This window comes from Bubalus kerabau, chromosome 7 (assembly GCF_029407905.1).
Source record: "Bubalus kerabau isolate K-KA32 ecotype Philippines breed swamp buffalo chromosome 7, PCC_UOA_SB_1v2, whole genome shotgun sequence".
Taxonomy (NCBI): domain Eukaryota; kingdom Metazoa; phylum Chordata; class Mammalia; order Artiodactyla; family Bovidae; genus Bubalus; species Bubalus kerabau.
In genome coordinates, this window is record NC_073630.1 from 40,746,863 (window position 1) to 40,767,125 (window position 20,263).

The window sequence follows — 20,263 nt, forward strand, 5'->3', positions numbered from 1 at the left end:
AATGTTTTATGTCTCTTTTCCAAATGATCAATAACCAATGCCTGCAAATGTCAGTTGAAATGGATTATAGTGTGCGTCTTCTGAAGAGATTTAAAAAAATGGAAAGTGGCTAGAATGGTTCTTGGAAGGTGTGGGGAGAGGAAGTTCATGGCCTTTCCATTCTGTGTCACTTGATTGAGGGGCGGACTTTGAATAGGAGGTCTTTCCTTGTTGATGCAGGGGCTTTTGCTCCAGCTCACACCACTGTGGTTTCTTAAGTGAGGGCAATAGATTAACACTTGGCAGTCATCTCAGAATGGTGATCAGCCCTGCCCTTGGCTTGCCATTTACAGGGAATAAAAAAAAAAGATTGGTATTGACAGTAGCCTCCCCTCTCTCTGGAGGGTACAGGGAGAACAATTCCTTTTTGTGAAGTAGTACAAATAAATATTTCCGTATAAAGACAAAAACTAAGAGCTTTTCATGTTTCAGGCATTGATCTGATAAAATGACTGAACAATTTAGGAGGCACTGCTTGTTAGAAGCCAACATTCAAATATGTCCGCATTTGAGCATTTCCAATTGCCATGATCATGTCTCTCTCTGGCAGACTGATGTACAGAGAAAACTTAGTGGCCTGAAGTCAACTAAAGGGTCTGCCGCAGAACTCTTAATTCCTGACTTCTGTTCTCTTAGTAGAGACTCTGGGATTCAGATGCTTCAGAATTCAAAATATTACTAATGTAAGAGAGTGACAAAGGCTTACTCTTCTATTTTTTTCTTTGATATATGACAGGAAACAGAAACTTTTAAGGGGCTTAAGTTTAAAACTAATCATGATATGTACAGACAGCAAGATATAAATGCTATTCCTGATTCCTTCAGTCCAATTAAAGTACATCTAATTTTCAATCAGTAAACACCATATACTTGACCACTAAATACCTGGACCAACTCTGGAGCTCCTACAACTGAATTAATGAACTTTATACAAAGGATCTTTACAAAATCAATTAAAAATGGAAACATTGTTTTTTCTTAAGATATAGTTAATATAAGGAAAATCTTAAGTGATAGTGTTTAAAATGAAAAATACCCACAGCCCAGGTTAAGCTAACTTAATACTTAGTGGAGTGGACAAATAAATGTTAAATAAATAAATAAATGCTAAGATGAACAAAATGCCGTTCAAAAAAACTTAAAGGCCAAAATGCTAAAAATCTGAATTTGTACCAAACCAAGAGAATAAGAGGAATATTTTTGAAAATAAAATTTAAAACAACTTCCATTCATTGTGAGATTTAGTTTTAAATAAAATTTGAAATATTTTTTGCATGCAGTCTCTAGGTATATGAAACATGAATAAGTTAAAACAACCTATCTTGACCTAGACAAGCAACAGTTCACTCAAAGGTCACTCCTGGTACCCTGCATCTGGCTTGCTCTGTCATTTTCTATTTTTAAAAAAGAAAAGAAGAAGGAGAGAAATGAAAAGTCATGGAAGCAAGTGATCATGAAAGTGCTGACATTTGTGTTAAAAAAAAAAAAAGTGTATAAGCATATTCTACTTCTTAGGCAAAGCACTATTTTAGGTAACTATAAATCTGCACTTGATTTACTTTTTTTTAAAATTGAGTACATATATATAGATGAAAGATCATGGAAAAGATATTTGGTAAAGACTTAAAACTGTGAATGAATGAGAAATAAAACAAAACATGTTTTCTAATATTTACTTTTTACTACTTTCAAGGTGTTTAAAAAACTGATAGAGAATGCAGTGTGAAAGAAAAGAAGAGATGATGATTTATGATGGTGATTTATGAAGTTTAAATCACCCCACTATAAACAAAAGTGTACATACCAAAAGAATGAAGAACATAAAGAACACAAATGTAGTGAAATAAATTGGTCCCAAAACTCGATTAGCTTCCTCAATCTCTGCGAAGTTGATATCACCCAAAATGATACGGAATTGAGTGAAGCTATAAAAACAAAACAAAACACAACACCACAATACAAAAACAAAGAGTGTCCAGCATTCTTTTGACATAACATTGCTCAAAAGATAATTTCATACTTTTGGACCTTTTTTAAAAATCAATGTGGAAAGCTGACAAATAACAGAAGATTGTCAACCCCTTGGGAAAACTCTTGCTACTTATATGAGCAATTAAAAGCCTTCTAGAATAAAAATAATATGCTTTCATGCAAAATATGTTGTTTTCATTTGGTTAAAAAGAAAACATAATAATTATTATTAGATGACTTATAAAGCAATTGACTATAAGAATTTAATACATAATCTAGGTAAAAGATGATAACTCTAAATCTTCACAATGGTCACCCTGCATATGAATTTAAAATCTCTTAAGAAAAAAAGATTTTTGAAGGATAGTCAAAATTGTATGTGTTTGAAGATCCAATATTCTCAATGCACTTAAAGTGGGGTCAAGAACTGCTGTGTGTTGCCAGATAATGGGTCTTAATCAGTAAAATTGTTTCCATTCCCAACTTTCATGAAACAGTACCATTATTTAGGCATTCTTGTACACAAAGCCCTATTAACTTCTATTATCATGACCATCATCTTTCCTAACTAACTTCTTTGTACAGGCCATGGAAGTCTGATACTGGCTACTTTACCTATTTCTAATATTATGTTTATGAATTTTGGGACAAAACCTGAAAATTTCTGTATTGGTTTGTGCTTCTCCTTGAATATTAGAAATAGCTTTTTTTTTCTTAGAAAATAAGCTGAAGTTTAAATGTACGGCAACAATATTTGATAGGTATAAAAATAGAGGCAAATTGTCTTAAATGCTACCATCTGCATTTAGTGTTGAGAAGACCTCATTCTTTGGGACAGAGCTGGTTTATGATAACTGTTATTCTCTATCTTACTATGGTATTTTTAGGCTCTATTTTAAACATTAGCATTTCAGAAATTATTGTCATACTTGCATTGGTGGGTTAATGTTTTTGAAAAGAGAATTAATTCTCATTTTAAACCACTACTTTTAAACATTTGGTAGTTACACAGCCACCATGAAGGTTTCTTTAACCTTGAGAAGGCAGTGTTTTCTCTGATTAAATTTGTCTTCTTAATTTCATATATACTTACATACACTCTTGGAAAGTACTGAAGTCATCAACTTGAGTGCCAAAGACAAGGTATGCCAACTGAGCATATGCTAAGAAAATAATGAAGAACATAATTGCAAAGCCAAAGAGGTCTTTGGCACACCGAGACATGGTTGTAGAGAGCTGACTCATGGTCCTGTTAAAGTTGATAAATTTGAAGAGCTGCAAAAGAGAGGGGAAATATACACAGATGAATGGGTAATATACCACATTACCCATTACCACAAAATATACCACAGATGAATGTGGTATATACATGCAACGGATCATTATTCGGCCCTAAAAAGGAATGAAATTTTGATGCATGCTACAACATGAATGAACTTTGAAAACACTGTGCTAAAGTGAAATAAGCCAGACACAAAAAGACAAATATTACATGATTCTACTTATATGAGGTACCTAGAGTAGGGAAATTCATAGAGACAGAAAGAAGAATAGAGGTTCCCAGGAGCTGCAGAAAATGAGAAACAATTAGTGTTGATTGGATAGAGGAAAATGGGGAGTTAGTGTTGAACGGATAAAAAGGTTGCAGCGTGGATGATGAGAAAGTTCTGGAAATGCAGGGTGGTGATGGTTCACAACACTGTGAAGATACTTAATACCACTGAATTATACACTTAAAAGTAGTTAAAATGGTAGACTTTTTACGTATATTTTACAACAAAAAAAGAGAGAGACAAAAAAGATGTGTTTTTTTTTTTTTTTTCAAATCCAGCAACTTATATTATCCCATTTGTTGAGGGACTACCATATACCAGGCATTGTTCTTGGAGATGGGAATACACCAGTGAACAGAGCAAAGCCCCTGCCCTCATGTCACTTATATTTCACATGTTGGTTAAAACACAGAGAAAACAAGTTTAATTATAATTAAAATGATCATTGATATTTTTCCCCTAGAAAGACTAAAATAAAAGGGAAAAAACCCACAAATGAAAACTAGCTAGGTAAGGCACAGGGAGCAATACTCAATATTTCGCAATGACCTATAATGGAAAAGTGGAAGTTGCTCGGTCATGTGTGACTCTTTGCAACCTCATAGACTGCAGCCTGCAAGGCTCCTCTGTCCATGGAATTCTCCAGGCCAGAATACTGGAGTGGGTAGCTGTTCCCTTCTCTAGGAATAATGGAAAAGAATCTGAATATAAATATAACTGAATCACTTTGCTACACATTTGAAACTAACACACTGTAGATTAACTATAGTCCAACAAAAACAAAAAGAGTTAACCTAAAAAAAAAACACTAGTTAAAAAAAACTCCAGAAAATACTTATTGAATATTATTAACTGTTATTTAATGTGCATCAACTGTGTGCCAGGCATTGGCCAGGGTACAGAGTAAGGATCTGCACCAGGCTCTGACTGCACAGCCACGTTGCACATTTTTGTAGACAAGGCATTGAGGACACTGCCCAAATTGGGCAGCTCCAGCCTAGAGGGCATGAATCCCACACAGTTCTAGCTAGGAGCCCTGGTGGAAGGACGTGGAGAGATCCATTAGAAGTCGAGTTCTGATCCCTGCCTTAAAGAACTTAATGGTTCCCATGGTCTTGGGAGTGAAATATTCACAGGTGAGGCACTAAATTAAACACTCAGCCTGAGGCACATACCGAAAGAAAATATCTAGCATTTTACTTAAAGACCTCTTATAAACTGTTTCTGGCCATAACAAAACATTTTTGATGGTTGTTGTAACATTACTTAATACAGCTCCCAGCAGTATTTCTATGAGATTGTGATTATTATTACAGTTTGTGATAATGGCTTGGTATGTTAGTGATGGTTTCTCTTGAACAAATATATAAATGAAAAAATGGCATGAGAGACTCAGGACAAGGTCTAAACCCCCTGATAAATCTCAGGCCTTCCAGCTATGAATACCATTCCAAAAAATAAGTAACTGTTGGAAAGTCCCTTCTATAAAGGTGCTCTTCAATACAACTTTAAATTTTAAATTAAAATCTAGTCACTTGTGACTAATAGCAGTTACTATCTGGATGGACAATCACAAAACTTAACTGGTGACAGTCTGGCAGCTGTCTAAGAACTAAAATTTCCTGCATCTCCAGAATTGAGGCTTATTGTATATGACATGACTCACGCTTTCACATACAAGGAAATGCACGTGACGCTTTAGGAGAAGAAGGAAATGAGTCCTGAAGGCACTACTTGGAGGAGGTGTCTGTCCAATCTCAATTCTAGGTAAAGCTTCCCTAAGACCTCCACCTGGAAAGGAGGCAATGTTTCCAGAGAACATTTCCAATGCAGTCTCTCTCCCCTCCATTTCCCCACCCTTCCCCCTTCTTAGTTCTTTTCCTTCACCTGGTCACCCCACATCAGGTAAAATTCGAACCTGTCTCTGTCTCTGTATAGCCAGGTGCCCTAGGCCAGCAGACACACTGAAAAGGGCTCTTAATACATTTATTAAACAAAACCTACAAATACAGTTCTTGCAAGAGTGCAAGAAACCAGGAGCCTCATTCAACAGTGAAGATAAACGATCATGAGAGTCCTGCTCGTTTGTTTCAGTCATAATACATGGAGCAGCTTTGATTACTTCAATTTGGCCACAGAAGCAAATTCAGGTCCTTCAACACTTTCTGTGACTCACACTAACAAAAAGAAGAAAAAATATTAAAAATCTGAACGTGAAATTTATAAATTACCTTAATCCAGACAAAAAACACTATGACAGCAGCTATGTTGTTGAACTGTGTTTGCCAGTAGGCCAGATTCTCAAAGTTGGGGAAAGTATTTTGATCTTCTAGAAACTGTAGCAGAACTTCCACATTTGATGTTCTGTATATGTTAATTCCTATAGCGACCACTGATAGCTGGAAAACAAAAGATTAAATAAAGATTTTATTACAGTGTTCTAGAAATCTATAGCTCACCTTAAAATCACTAGTTTATTTTCCTTCACCAGTGTATTAGTTCTAGGGCTCACCACTCTATTCACCCAATGGCATTCATAAAAGTCACTCACACACCCAGAGAGAAAGCAGTAAGCACTGCCATAAAAAGGGAACATACACTGTTTGCACTTCCTTAGTTAGAAACAGAATTTCAGGAGAGCACGTGTGTGTGTACACACCCGAGATGTCACTTCATTACAAAACAAATCACACAGGAACGCCTTCTGTTTTTTCTGCCACCTTCCTTTAAATCACTTACTCTTCTGCTTTCTCAGGCCTCATCTCACTCTCTGTTTTCATTTGTGGGGCTATTTCCTCACTCTCTAGCCATCTATCCTTTCCTTTATTCAACAAATACATAGATAATTAAACCTACAGCACTGTGGTAGGGATCACGAGGAACAAATGGAAGTAAGAAGTACAAACCTTGTCCTCGAGAAACTTATACTCTGGTTCAAGGGCAAATAAACACACAAAGACAAATAGTACAAAAACCTTCGAAGAAGCTGACATCACACAACACAGGTGAAGGGTAAATCGAGACATATTAAAAGGAGTGCTTGTGAGAAGAAAGGAGGAGCTTGGTCTTAGACGGTGGGAATGATGGGCACAGAGGGCTTGAGAAGCTTGCAGTGGGAAGATGTAGCCCAGAGGGCCCCTTGCCTGTTTCTGTCCTTTAACTCACGACCATACAACTCTTCATATCCACTTTGGTTCTGGCTATAAAACCAGGTTTGAGGGGAATACTGGGCCCTACTTGCATCCATCACCTCTGGATGGACGTGTATGTGTGGAAAGTGCTAAGGGTCAACCATAAATGTCTGGCCCTCACGTAGATCCTGAATCCATGGCAGCTGGGCTGTGGCAAGTGCCGTGACCTTTGCTGTTCATTCTCTCTTTCTTCTCATGGTCACAGACCACTTCATCAGCCCTTACTGGGATGGCTGTCTTGGTGATTATCAGAGTCAAGACCTGATTGGCTGCCAATTACAGATGAAAAAGACCACCTCACCACCTTCCTTTTCTTCTCTGTAAAGGAGTCCCAGTCTTGACCTAGTATTTTTTGCACTGGTGGTAGGAATATTTCCTTTGAGCTTTTTGGAATACACTGATAAGTGTTTTTTCCATAGACTTAGCTGAAAGAAAATGGCTGACTGAATTTAAAAATAACTTTTACTAACTCTCACTAGGTGTCCTTTGTTTTAGCTCTGCCCAGGGCAAATGTTTATAAAAATATGGAAGTAAAGTGAAGTGAAAGTCACTTGGTCGTGTCTGACTCTTTGCGACCCCATGGACGAGACAGTCCATGGAATTCTCCAGGTCAGAATACTGGAGTGGGTAGCCGTTCCCTTCTCCAGGGGATCTTCCCAACCCAGGGATAGAACCCAGGTCTCCTGCAATGCAGGCGGATTCTTTATTAGCTGAATCACCAGGGAAGCCCATCAATATCATATCATAGAAAAACACTGAATTTCCTTGAGACTCTTCCCTCAAAATAGAGAATGAGAGAGAAAAAAGAAGAAAGAGAATTTATGAGAGTTTGGGTCATTATGTGACTCCAAGTTTTGAGATTCTCATCTCTATCTACAGAAGAAATTTCTTTTTCTGATATAAGCTTCACAGAAAGCATGCCCTATTTCTACAGGGTCAGAAAAGGTTTCACAGGAGAAGTAGGGTTCCAGTAACTGTTTCCTGTACTTATAAAAGCACACTGTCTGAATTGTTGTCTTGTCAGTACTAAGAGTTAAAAAAAAATAACAACAATAGCATAGGGAAGCAAGTTTCCAAGAAAATACTTGCAAAATTCTGTGGCTGCTGAGCCAAAAAACTAGTCTCAACTTCCATGATATCAACAAGAAATAAAATATTAAAACTCCTATGCAAGTGATAAGAAAGTGTTAGAATTCTGTTTGTACTTATTTTTATCCAAATATTTAAAATTCTATCATGTGTAGGATTTTGCAAATGTACCTATTACACCACTACCAAAACAGAATAAACAAAACATTGTAATCTCTCCCACATCTCATATGGCATGCCAAAGCCAAATATGAATTACTAAGCTATTCTTCTTATTAGTTTGGCCAAACGACAGCCTATTGCAAATGCCTCTCCACTTCATATGCAGAAGGGTTACTCATGCAAAATGAGACAATTAGGAACACTGAAGCTGTTATCACAGAGGAGAACTTTAGATTCTCCTTCGGGAAGATAAAGACCCACAATAGTGAGGACAGCAGAGACTCTAACACGCTTCTATAACAGAGAGGAGATTTGGTGCTGTTCTCCAACCTACCACGATGATCACAACATCCAGACAATTCCAGAAACTCCTGAAATAGTGTAGCTTGTGAATGCGAATTTCCAATATCTCTTCCACCACATAGTAAAGGATAAAGAAACAAAAGATAATCTCACAGGCTGCCAGGAAGAAATCAAAAGTTGTAACATAGCGGATCAGCTTTACAGGCTGAAATTGCCAAGATGGGATCACACCTCCTGTTGCTGGGAATTCGATCAGTAACCTGCATTGTAAAAAGAACAATTAAACAATAACATCAAAAACAACACATGGATGCAGTCAGGGAAGAACATCATTTACTCTGTCCCTACACTAGAAGGTAATAAAACTGCAACCACAAGTCACCCCAATTGTGTGTGTGCGCTCAATCATGTCTCTTTGCAACCCCATGGACTGTAGCCCGCCAGCCTCCTTTGTCCATGGGATTTTCCAGGCAAGAATACTGGTGTGGGTTGCCATTTCCTACTCCAAGGGATCTTCCCAACCCAGGGATCAAACCTGCAACTCTTACATCTCCTGCATAGGCAGGTGGGATCTTTATCACTAGCATCATCTGGGAAACCCTAGTCATCCTAGTTTGGGATGACCACCACAAGTCACTCCAAACAAGTGACAAAATGTTCTTATCACAGCCAGTAACCCCCTCCTTGTAGAATTCCATGTCACAAGAAGAACAAATCTTGTCTTCCCAAATCCTTCCAGACCAAAGAGATTATTTCTCCTCAGGCTCCCATTTACTTTTCTGGTAGTCATACTACTCAGAATGCTGTATAATTGTTTTTTAAATGCAGAAATTAATCAAACAAGCCTTTCTCAGACTTCTATTAAATGTAAGTCATTCAAATGGGCCATGAAGAACATAAGAAGTTTGTGTCATCTTTCAAAACACCTATGGCCCAGCTGAGAAGTAGGATGTCTGTTTTGTATACAGATAAAGAAAGGGACCGAGTTTCTCATTCATGCATTTGGTGAATCAGCATTGACTATTTGCTTAGGAAAACCTTTCTGCTATTGGAACTTCCTAGAACCTTATAGTGAATTGGTGCTTAGTAAATGTCTGATTGTCTGAATCAGTAACATATGTTTTTACACTCACACTGAAGGCACTGGTCTTTGGTGCTTTATCATAATTGAAATGAAGATGCGTCTTTGCCAAACTCACCTTTGCAGGTGTCACAGTGAGAAGGTAAAATGATTCACTTAATGGTATAATTTCCCTTTACACTAGAAATAGACTCTCTAGACCCGTAACTTTAAGACTTTTTAAAAGACCTAAAGTCAGCTATTAGGCATAACTATCTCTCCCACTACAGGATGGACAGGACAGGACGTCTAGAACCTGAGTATCTAAGGCTCAAGCATGAGCAACACTCAAGTACACGCAGGGACTATAGCAAATTAGAATTGGTCAAAGCAACGTGAAACATTTTCCTTCCTTCGTAGTATCAGTATCCTGTTTCCTTCCTATTTGATGTGCTAGAGAGTAGGAGTGAGAACCACAAACCAGAGAGCAATACTGAAATGAAAAGCCTTGTGACAGCCTCAGTGTAAACTCGCAAGGGCAGGAAGTGGCCTCTGTGTGCTGAGTCATGTCTCTCTGCCTGTTCTGGTTCTGCATGGTCAACCCCTCCAGATACTGAGGCAACAATGCAGAAAAATGAAGCAACTGCCTTGAAAAGATTCACTCTTGAAGTGTGGGAAGGAAGTGAGACATATTCATTTATACCTTCTATATATATGTTACTTCCTTAAATGTCAATCAGAGTTGCTTGCTTGTGTTTATCTTCTTTCTGTTCTCACTAGAATCATTAGATGTTCAATAATAATTGCAGCAAATTTTCGTTCATTTCTAGTAATATCTATTACTTGATTTAATGTAAATTACAATGTGATTTAATGTGATAAAAGTTGTTAGATATAAATTCTGGGAAAATCCACTTGGCTATATAATGTAGAGTTTGAGTTTAGTCTCAAAAATAAAGCTACTATAACAATTTATTCTTATCATCTGGTGGGTAAACATATGTGCAGGGCTTCCCAGATGGCGCAGTGGTAAAGAATCTGCCTCCCAAGGCAGGAGACTCAAGAGATGTGGGTTGATCTCTGGGTTGGGAAGATCCCCTGAAGCAAGAAATGGCAATCTGCTCCAGTATTCTTGCCTGGAAAATTCCAAGGACAGAGGAGCCTGGTGGGGTCACAAGAGTCGGACACGACTGGGCGATCGAGCACACAACACAGACAACACAAACGAACATGCAAGTAATTCATGTTGGCAGTGTTTGCACCTTGCACCATGTGCAGAAGGAGGATTAAAGTGGGTGGATGCTGAATCTCCAGAGTTCTGCTTTTTTATAGCACACTGCCCTCTAACATGCTATTTGCTTCTTTGGTTTATTGTTTATCATTTATTATCTCCTCCTGATTGAATGCGAGCTCTACAAGGACAGGGAAATTTATTCTGTTCACTGATGCATTCCAAAAGATTTGAACAGTGCCTGGCATATACTAAGTGTCTAATAAAGGTTTGTTGAGTGAATGGATGAATGAGAGGCCCAAACAAGCTAGTGAGATCTTTTGTTAGTTTCCTCACTATTAGCAGAGTGGTCGCGATGGCGACGTCACAGAATCGGTAGAAGGAACTTTATGTGTCTTTGATAAATCTTTTTAAGTGTGAGCAGATACCTAGGCATCCTGCTCAACCCAGGCACAGCCCCTGACTACTGTGCTTGTGTTCTGGTAGCAGGGGCATTGTATGAGACTGGGAAACTCAGGAAAGTGAGACAAGCTTTGATGCCAGGGCTCCTTGGTAACAGAGCATCTTCATAATGGGAAAGGATAAATGCTAGCAAAACACAGTGCTTTATCTGAGAAAGTTCCAGCTTTGGGATAAACTTGGACCAGACTTAAGGTTCTTCCTAACTTGCAATATTCAGGGAACCTAACTCCTTTCCCCTAAATGTCCCCATCCCAATAAGCTTTTGGTTTTCATCCTTCCTTGTTATCAGTTCTGATCCTTGACACTCTCATGGAGACAACTGCAGGCAATGGTTTTCTGGTTTAAAATCCAGACTAGGATGTTTTTACAAATACACAGAACCGGAAGGAATGAGTGCTCTTCATACACACCTGATCACGCAGAACAGGTTAATGTTGGCGTTGTACACTGAAAAGTCAATAAAAATTGCCCTGGTTCCTCGGTCCAGCCAGACATTTTTCTTGAGGTTAGCAACCTGAGCGGCTGTTTCCTCTCTTGTTCTTGACAAATCCAGGTAATAACCAGCTCCACTATAAGTTGCAATCATTCCCCAGTGGCTACTCCCATTCAAGTCTTTTTCACTTGTGTAGATCCAACTAATTAAAAAACAAAACAAACAGGTAAAATCAATGGAACACTTGGAGCAATTACAGAGATAACTGGTTCCTGGTAAGATAGAATAGGTATTGATAAAAAATAAATGCAAGTCTCATCAAGCTGGGTAATGTGCTTTCCACAGTGCTTTGTGTTTTCTTACATAATTCTCAAATAGCTATTACCCCCCTTCTAGGAATAAGGGCCCTGAGGCTTAGTGAGGTCAGCTCTGTCTCCAATCTTTTTACAGTGAAGTCAGAAACCTACCCCAGAACTGTCTGTATTCCGAGGTCTATTCTATTAGTCCTCAGCTGATATGGTTGCCTTCACAGGGTAACTTTGGGACTAGATGACTTGAGGCCTCCCAAAAATTCCAGCCAAAACAGGTACAAATTCATCAAGTACCACTGGCAGCAACTGAACTAAGTGAGACTCCACAGAGCATCAGTAATTTAATCCACAGACATTTACAGAGGCTCTTGGGAAGCAGATGATCCTTTGGCATTAATGAGGATAGAATGATGAACCAAGATCCTTTCTCTCCCAAATTTATAAGCTGTAATTAAACCATGAAGATACAAGGTAGCAGATAATAAGAACCAAAGAAGCAGCATAGAGAGATTTCTTGGACCAATCTGAGGGAAGCTAGTCTTTGAAGCTTCAGTGATGAAGAGAAATGTGAATCAGAGAAGGATTTGGGAAGAAAACATGTTGAACATAGGCTGTGGAAGGTAAGCAGGATTCAGACAGGGAGATGGGGATGGTATTTTTAAGCCCAAGCCTTGCAGAGCCAAGGAAGTACAAGGTATCTGCCAGTAGTTTGGTTTGGCTCCCATATGATGAAGAAGAGAAGGCTGAAAGATAGACTGTGGTCAGGCAGTGAGGGGCAGGCCTCACAGGGTCACCGAAGAGAAGGTTTCTGGGAGGCATAGAACAGGGTTACTCTGGTAGCTGTGGACAAGCCTGACGTGGTGAGGAACAGAGAATTCATGGGCAGAAAAGAGTCAACATAGCGGGTCTTAGAACACCATTTCTTAAAAAGCCCTGCTTGCAAGGTTGGTCCTCAGTTGGTATATGGAATTTAGGTGGTAAATAGCTCCCTACACTGATAAAACACTTGCTCTGACCAGAAACAGTGGCTTGAGGTACCTAGGCTTCTACACAAACAAGGTAGCTTATGCTGCATATGCCTGCTTTGCTTCTGGGAGTCTGGGATTTGAGGATGTGGCAGGCAGAGCCTGCCTATGTGACCAGCACCCAGTAAAATAGGGCAGGCACCAAGTCTCCGATGAGCACCTTGAACAGACAACATTTCCTACGAGTTGTCACAGTGTGTTACTGGAGGAAGGAAGCGTGTCCCCGCAACTCCGCTAGGAGAGGACCTTCGCAAACTGCACCTGGTTTCCTCCAGACTGTGCCCCACATGCCTGTCCCTTTCTCTGCTTTTGCATATATCCTTTCATTGCAATAAACTGTAGCTGTGAATATATGCTGAATCAGGGAGCTCTTTGAGCAACTTGTTGAACCTGGGGTGGTCCCGTGGACCCCAGCACAGCTGAGGCAGCTGTCCCTACAAGAACCAAGAGGCAATGAGGCCTGAACTAGAGCAGTGAGGTGGGAAGGAAAAGGGAGAACTGACACGGCCACGGCAGTGACTATCAACAGAACCTGGCACTGATTTGGAACTTGGAGCAAGTGAGAGGAGACCTCTGAAAAATGACTTGAGTCTCTTTACGGGCAATGCAAAGATGGTGGTGCCATGTACAGGAGAGAGTTCAGATTCAACAAGAAAGTGATGAGTTCAGTTTGGGGCATTTTGAATGACAGGAGCTACAGGTAGCATGCAGACTCATCCTCTATCACTCGAATGTTAGCAGTGACAGAACATTGCTTCTTCACTCCAGCCAGCACCAAGGGCATTTCTAGAAAAGGGAGAATTCACTGGGAACATGCCTGGCACATGTTAACACTCAGTATATTTGTTGAAGAAACAATGAATCATCAAACAGAGAAGAGAATGGGAGCCATCTGAATACCAAAGGAGAGAGTATAAAGAAAGAAAAGATAGAGATCTGAATATAGAACCTGGAAATAAGAGAGAGGAAGGGAGTTGTAGAATTAAGAGAAACTCTATTTCACTATCACTCACCAAAGTCAAAAGAACAAGCAATCAACAAGACCATATCCTGCAGAGGGGTTGATGAGGATTAGGCTGGTAATAGATCAGCAGATCGGCAAATAGAACAAGCCCAGTAATAGCTTCCAAGAGAGATGGCAAAAGCAAAGGCTTAAGCGTTAGGGTGTGAATCAATGGTAATGAAAAGGAAGAAGCAGTGAAGACTCTTCTTTCAAGAAGTATGGTGATGAAGGGAAGGCAAAATGGGAATAACTTAGATTCTGGCAGGACCAGGGATGGTTTAGAAATACACACAGGAAAGACCCCTACATAGCCCACCCTGCATGGAAAATCACTAATTCATTGTGTATCCAACAGGTATTTACTGAACATTTTGGATGTACTTGGTACTGTTCAAAGCTTTGGAAATATACTAGTTGAACAAAACAGAGTCCCTGCCATCAAGAAGCTTGAATTCTGACAGGAAGCTTAGGGCAACAGCAACCACCAGAGTAACACAATTAATGTGGAAGAAGCAATGTGGTATCACAGAAGAAACGCTTTGGAGTCAAGCTGGTTAAATCCTAGCATGGTTCCATTTACTACTGGAAACGCTTTGGGTAAGTGAACCTCCATCTTTTCATCCATAAAGTGGAACTGACACCTATGTCAAAGTTGTTCTGTGAAAAGTAGAGGAGACAATGCATGAGTTCACTTTTTAAATAGCACCTGGCATGGAGTAGAGGCTGCATACATCTCTCTTATCAAGACATGAAATAAAATATGAGATAAGAAAAAATGAATAAATAAAAATATGAGATAAGGAGCCACATTTTAAACACATGCTTATACTTTGCAGGAACTAGAAAACGGAGCATTAGAGAACAAAATCATTTTTCACAACCTGGAAAAATTGTGTTTTGAGGATTCAGTCCCTTTACTCTAAATCTGATGTGTAATATTTTGTTTCTTACAGGCCAGGGCATTAAAGAGGGTGTGCACTGGATGAATGACAAAGAACCTGGTTACAGAAAAGGTGTTTGCCCGCAAGTGTGTCAACTAATATGGATTCTGGTGTCTTGGTTCCCAAGAAAGGGATCTAGAGAAACTCAAAGAGTGTAATAAAGCTTAGAAGAAAATTCTAACCATAGTGACTTACCCAGGGCCCATGATCCAAGAGATCCACCTTGGGACAGTCTGAGAGCTCTTCTCACTTTTTATAATAATTCTAGAAATAATGACTGCCCTCCCTTGATACACAAGATGTTTTAAGTATGGTTATCAAAGAACACTAAAAAAATCCCTGCAAATACACACAATGTAGATATGTACTCAAAATCATAAACACACATTTGAAGACAGGTTTTAAACCAGACAGAAAAACTGCCTCAAAAACTTATTATACACTTTAAATAATTGTACTCGGAACACAAATTTATTTCTAACAGCTAATAAAAAAGAATTTCTGTATCAAAAGAACTTCCTAGTAACCACCTAGTGAACCATGGCACTAGATCTATAAACACAGGATCCAGGCATCTTAAAAGGAACCTCTGAAGACCCAAGTAGCTTTGTGCCTGTGGGGATGGGGTCAATAATTAAGCCTTTTGAAAAATATATATGTGGAAGCTGAAGCATGTAAAAAGTAGAGAAAACTTGAGAAGCCAAAGTTTTGCCACAGCCTTAAATATAAGCATTAAAGGCAAATTCTCCTTGGCGAAGGGGTCAGAAAATGACGGAATGAATGTCCATGAGAAGCCAGGGCCCAGGTCCACAAGCCACAGACACTTACGCAGTTCCATTTCTAGGACCGAACGGAGCCCGGTCTTCACTGCTGACCGAGTAGACATCATAGCACTCTTTAATCTCATCTCTCAAGTCCAGGGGGATGGAACAGGATCCATTTCTGACTCTGAGTTGCCGTATACGCGGTACCCCTAACAGGAGGTTCTCATAGTAGATGAAGCTTCGGTTGTCGGCTTCCGTTCTGTTGCTGGGCTGCGTCTTCCAGTAGAGCCCATCCAACAAGGCGCCTTCTGTGAACTGAAAGCAAAGGCAACAATTTTGAAAAGCTCCAAGCTCAGAGGCGGCCTTGTTTCTTCCTGGAATGCTTGTGTGACCCACAGTTTGACAACTCTGTGAACAGGGCAGAGTGACAAGAGTGGGTTTTGCTGTCAGAGGAACTGGATCTTGCTCCAATCATGCTCCACCATTTAATTGCTAGCTGCGAGGACTTGAGCATCTGTAATACTATCTTTTTTTATTTTATTTTTTTGCCACATCACGTGGCATGTGGGATCTTAGTTCCTCAACCAGGGATCGGACTTGCACACCCTGCAGTGGAGTCCCAACCACTGGACTACCAGGAAAGTCCCTGTAATATCTATCTTTTGTGTGGTTGCTGTACCTGGCACAGAGTGGGCACTTCATAAATAGTAACTTGGATTTTTTTTACCCTAGTTCTAAAGGCTGGGGGTTGGGGGGGGGTGTCATTTGCATAAATCTATAACCATGATCAATTTCACTTTCCCTTATTAAAATAGTATCCCACATAGTAATCCTGGTGCATTATCATTGCAGAGATAAAAGACTATTGCTTTGATTACCAGTCTGCTACCTGGTGGATCTTTAAATTGTCTGGAGTTTTCTGTCATATTGTGAACCCTCTAGCCCCCCACCCCCTCTTCCTCCTCTGTTTTTAGAGTTTGGCATTCATCATCACAGAACTGTGTATATGTGAGACATCTTAGTTTGCCTCTAGGGATGACAAACACACTTTTGTCACACTGAGTTATTTCCCAGTGTCTTATCTTTATCAGAGGGTCAACTGAGATGGAATGTTTTGCTTTCTTGAAATGGGGAAGATTTATATACGTGGTTTTTGATTCCAAGAATTTTTAGGCATTATTTAGTGTACTCTGGTTCTTGTGATCCATTTCCTCTATCTTTTAAATCAACAGCTGTGACGCCAGAGTATAAGAAGAATGTTAGAAAGTATTTCCCCAGGAGGAAACAAGCATTTTCTCTCCAAATTCCCTTCCCATATTCTTAGATTCTGGATATAACTTCGAGACCAGTTTAATATTTTTCCTATGATATCGCTTATTGCTTATCCTCTAATGTTAATGTTGGTATTTGTGACAATTGGGGGAGGGGATGGGTTGAATTTTACATTAGAGATCTTTGAAAGAATGTGCCTGCCTTGTACTAGGCACATGAATCCTATTCTGGGGTACATGCCACCATCAACAAAAGAGACAAAAACAGAAGTAAAACAAGACAAAACAATCAAATTCTGCCCTCATGGGCCTTATATCCTAGGAGATACTCAACAGGTATTTACTGCATCATGAATGACTGAATGAATGACAACCTAGGGTGAGGAAGTCTCTGTCACACCAGAGAGAAGTCCATTCTTCTTACTTCTTAGCCACATGTAAGCACTCTGCATGTTAGTTTCTTCATTTACAATCTGGGACATGATTTTTCTACTTACCTTATTAGGTTACAATGGGGGTTAAATAAGGTAAGGTATGAGACAAGGTACATGCAAGGTTCTCAACAGAAGTGGTAACAACTCACTATAATTATAGCATCTCACCCAGGGTTAAGTGCATGCAAGATCTGTAGACACCACTGAATTGAATTTATGAAGCCAAATGAACAATTTTCAATGATAAAGAGGTCATTTGCAAATACCTTCCAGAAGTCTTCCATTGAAGAAAGAGTTTTAAAGTTAGTTTTCTCCATTTTGGACACTGGGGTGTCCAGGAAGAGTTGTGACATGATCCGGGTGTAGTAGTACACACTGGAGCTCATCATCCCATAGGTCACTGGAAGACAGAACAAGCCAAATGAAGTGTGCAAAGGACCCAGCACACTCGGTCACACCATCTCAGTAGACACGCAGACAGCCATCCTGCCTTCCTTCCCTTTATCATTCTCCCAGGGTTCCTCCCCAGTTCTATGGCTTATAAAAGAAATAAATTAACACTGGCTTATGTGAAACAGAATTGGCTTACTACTGAATATCAGATTAAGATCAGGCGTCTCTGATCTTGATGCTTGGGACTTCTAACGTGCCCTTCAACTTCACTTCCCACCACCTCCTGGAACACTGTCCAGACCAGTGAGTCTGATGCCCCCAGCAGAGGCCACTGGAGCTTCTCATCCACCTGCTGTGGTCTGCTGCTCACTCTCTCCACAATAGGATGGGCAGGCCAATCTCACTTTATTCTCAGATCAATTCTCCATTCTTCTCTGCTCTTCTCTGCGCCTCACAGATGACCCCTACAGACCGCACCACTGGGTTCCCCTGCATTCAGTCAATAGGAGGCAGGACAGGAGATCTGGGGACCCAGGAGTTGGTTTCCCCCTCTGCCCTCTCCCTCACTACCTGGATGCAGTTTGGCAGGACCCTCTAACTGTGGCCACAGCTGCTGGGGGCATCTCTTCTCCAGTCATGCTGGCCTCACGCCATGCCATTCCCTCTCCTGTCCCTTCAGGCCTGGAGGTGGGAATCCTTCCCAGCACCTCATGTCCCCTTGCTGACTCTTGTAACCTTGCCACACCTCTGTAAACAGCCCCTCTGTTAAACTTTCTTTAATTACCATTTGCGTCTCCCATCTCTTTCCTTCTGGGATGCTGACTAACACAGATACATCTGCCTCCCATCCACCCACCTGATCTTGTATGGCACACTCTAAACTCAAGTCACAGCTCTGCCATGGAGACTTGCCGATCTTACCAGCCCATTCTGAATGCTCTTGGGAGAAAGGTGGGGAGATCATAGTCTGAGTAGGTCACAGGAGATTAGGATTTGAATCTGATCTGTACAAATCAGGTCTGTGACCTGTACAAGTTGCTTGTAACCTGTACAAGTAGCTTAAACTTTCTAAGCCTCAGTTTCCTCTTCTATGAGATGGAGATAATGAGTTATCTCATGGGAGTTTTTCATACTTAAAAAAAAATTACTAAAATTTATCCAGTACAATGGTTGACACTTAAGAGTCTAGTAATGGTGACTCTTCCTCCATAACCAAACTGCTACAACAAATCTGTTAAAAAATCTCAACACTTTAATGAGTGCTGTCTTGTGCTGAACTCTAATGACTACAGGTATGCTGCTGCTGCTGCTAAGTCACTTCAGTCGTGTCCAACTCTGTGCAACCCCATAGACGGCAGCCCACCAGGCCCCCCAGTCCCTGGGATTCTCCAGGCAAGAACACTGGAGTGGGTTGCCATTTCCTTCTCCAATGCATGAAAGTGAAGAGTGAAAGTGAAGTCGCGCAGTCGTGTCCGACTCTTCGCAACGCCAGGGACTGCAGCCTACCAGGCTCCTCCGTCCATGGGATTTTCCAGGCAAGAGTACTGGAGTGGGGTGCCATTGCCTTCTCCGGACTACAGGTATAATACACTATAATACCTAAGCATGCCTATATACTTCGAGAAGAAGGAAATACTTCTTCGTTTCTTTTGATCACAGAGGTTTTATACATCTTTTGACCACAGTTCTCAACACTCAGGAAGTGATGAATACTTAGTTGATTCTGTAACAATCTTTGGGACAGCATAAAATGCATTTTAAAACCTCATAGTAAGTGATTTGGGGTTTAAATGGTATTTAGTAAAATCTTTCCCTCACCTAGTCCCCTTTCCCACCCAAGTATACTAGAGAATTAAAAGAGGAGTGGATAATAGTGACCCAAACATGAATGAGTCTGCAAGTCCAACTCGAGCAGTCAGTGGAGCAATGAATACAGACAACCACATTGCTCGTGCGCTGTATCAAGAAGGGTAGGGACACCTTCCAGTCCCTCCCCTTAGTCTCTGTCCATGTCATCATCCTATGACCCACTAATTAGGACAAGAATACTCCTCCTTCAGTGTTACATGGCCTGCCACCTCTTAAAACCACACTGGACCAGAGTTACAGGTTTGGACTTTTAATCCACTCACATTGATGGGACAAGATGTTGTACATGAAGATGAGCAACATGTGATCTCTGTCCTCAAGAAGAGGAGCTCATGGTATCCCCAAGGGGTGCGCTGCCTACCAGTCCCCACACAGGGGTGAACAAAGTACAATGTACTCTACAATGGCCTTCAGATCCAAAGCAGATACCACACTCAAGAGGAGGTGTGGAGACTCCCCAAAGTCAACTAAACAATTATTAAACTGACTTTTTTTCAGTTAGCTTGAAATCACAATTTGCTTTGGATTGGTTAGTTAATGTGGATCATGCTTAAATTTTTTACCTGTGGATTTTTGGTTGTTGAAAAAGAATTATAACAAACTATTTAAATGCTTTTATTTATAAATATCATATATATATATATGATATATATATACACACACGTATATGGATATGTATATATTTAGCCATTGATTTTTAAATGTATCTCCTTTATTGGCCTCTATTTTTAATAGACTGCTTTTGAAATTCTTATAGC

The 20,263-nt window shown here is 40.1% G+C and overlaps 1 protein-coding gene across 2 annotated transcripts in view; it reads right to left on the reverse strand.

Annotated features, from left to right (window-relative positions):
* Positions 1-20,263, reverse strand: part of PKD2 (polycystin 2, transient receptor potential cation channel) — a 61,665-nt gene that overhangs the window by 11,488 nt on the left and 29,914 nt on the right. For both annotated transcript variants that reach the window (XM_055588079.1, XM_055588078.1), the window contains 7 exons: positions 17,510-17,643; positions 15,603-15,853; positions 11,472-11,696; positions 8,340-8,568; positions 5,795-5,962; positions 3,104-3,285; positions 1,844-1,964 (listed from right to left, as the gene is read on the reverse strand). In XM_055588079.1, coding sequence (XP_055444054.1) covers positions 1,844-1,964; positions 3,104-3,285; positions 5,795-5,962; positions 8,340-8,568; positions 11,472-11,696; positions 15,603-15,853; positions 17,510-17,643 — 1,310 coding nt within the window. The remainder of the gene's footprint in view (positions 1-1,843; positions 1,965-3,103; positions 3,286-5,794; positions 5,963-8,339; positions 8,569-11,471; positions 11,697-15,602; positions 15,854-17,509; positions 17,644-20,263) is intronic.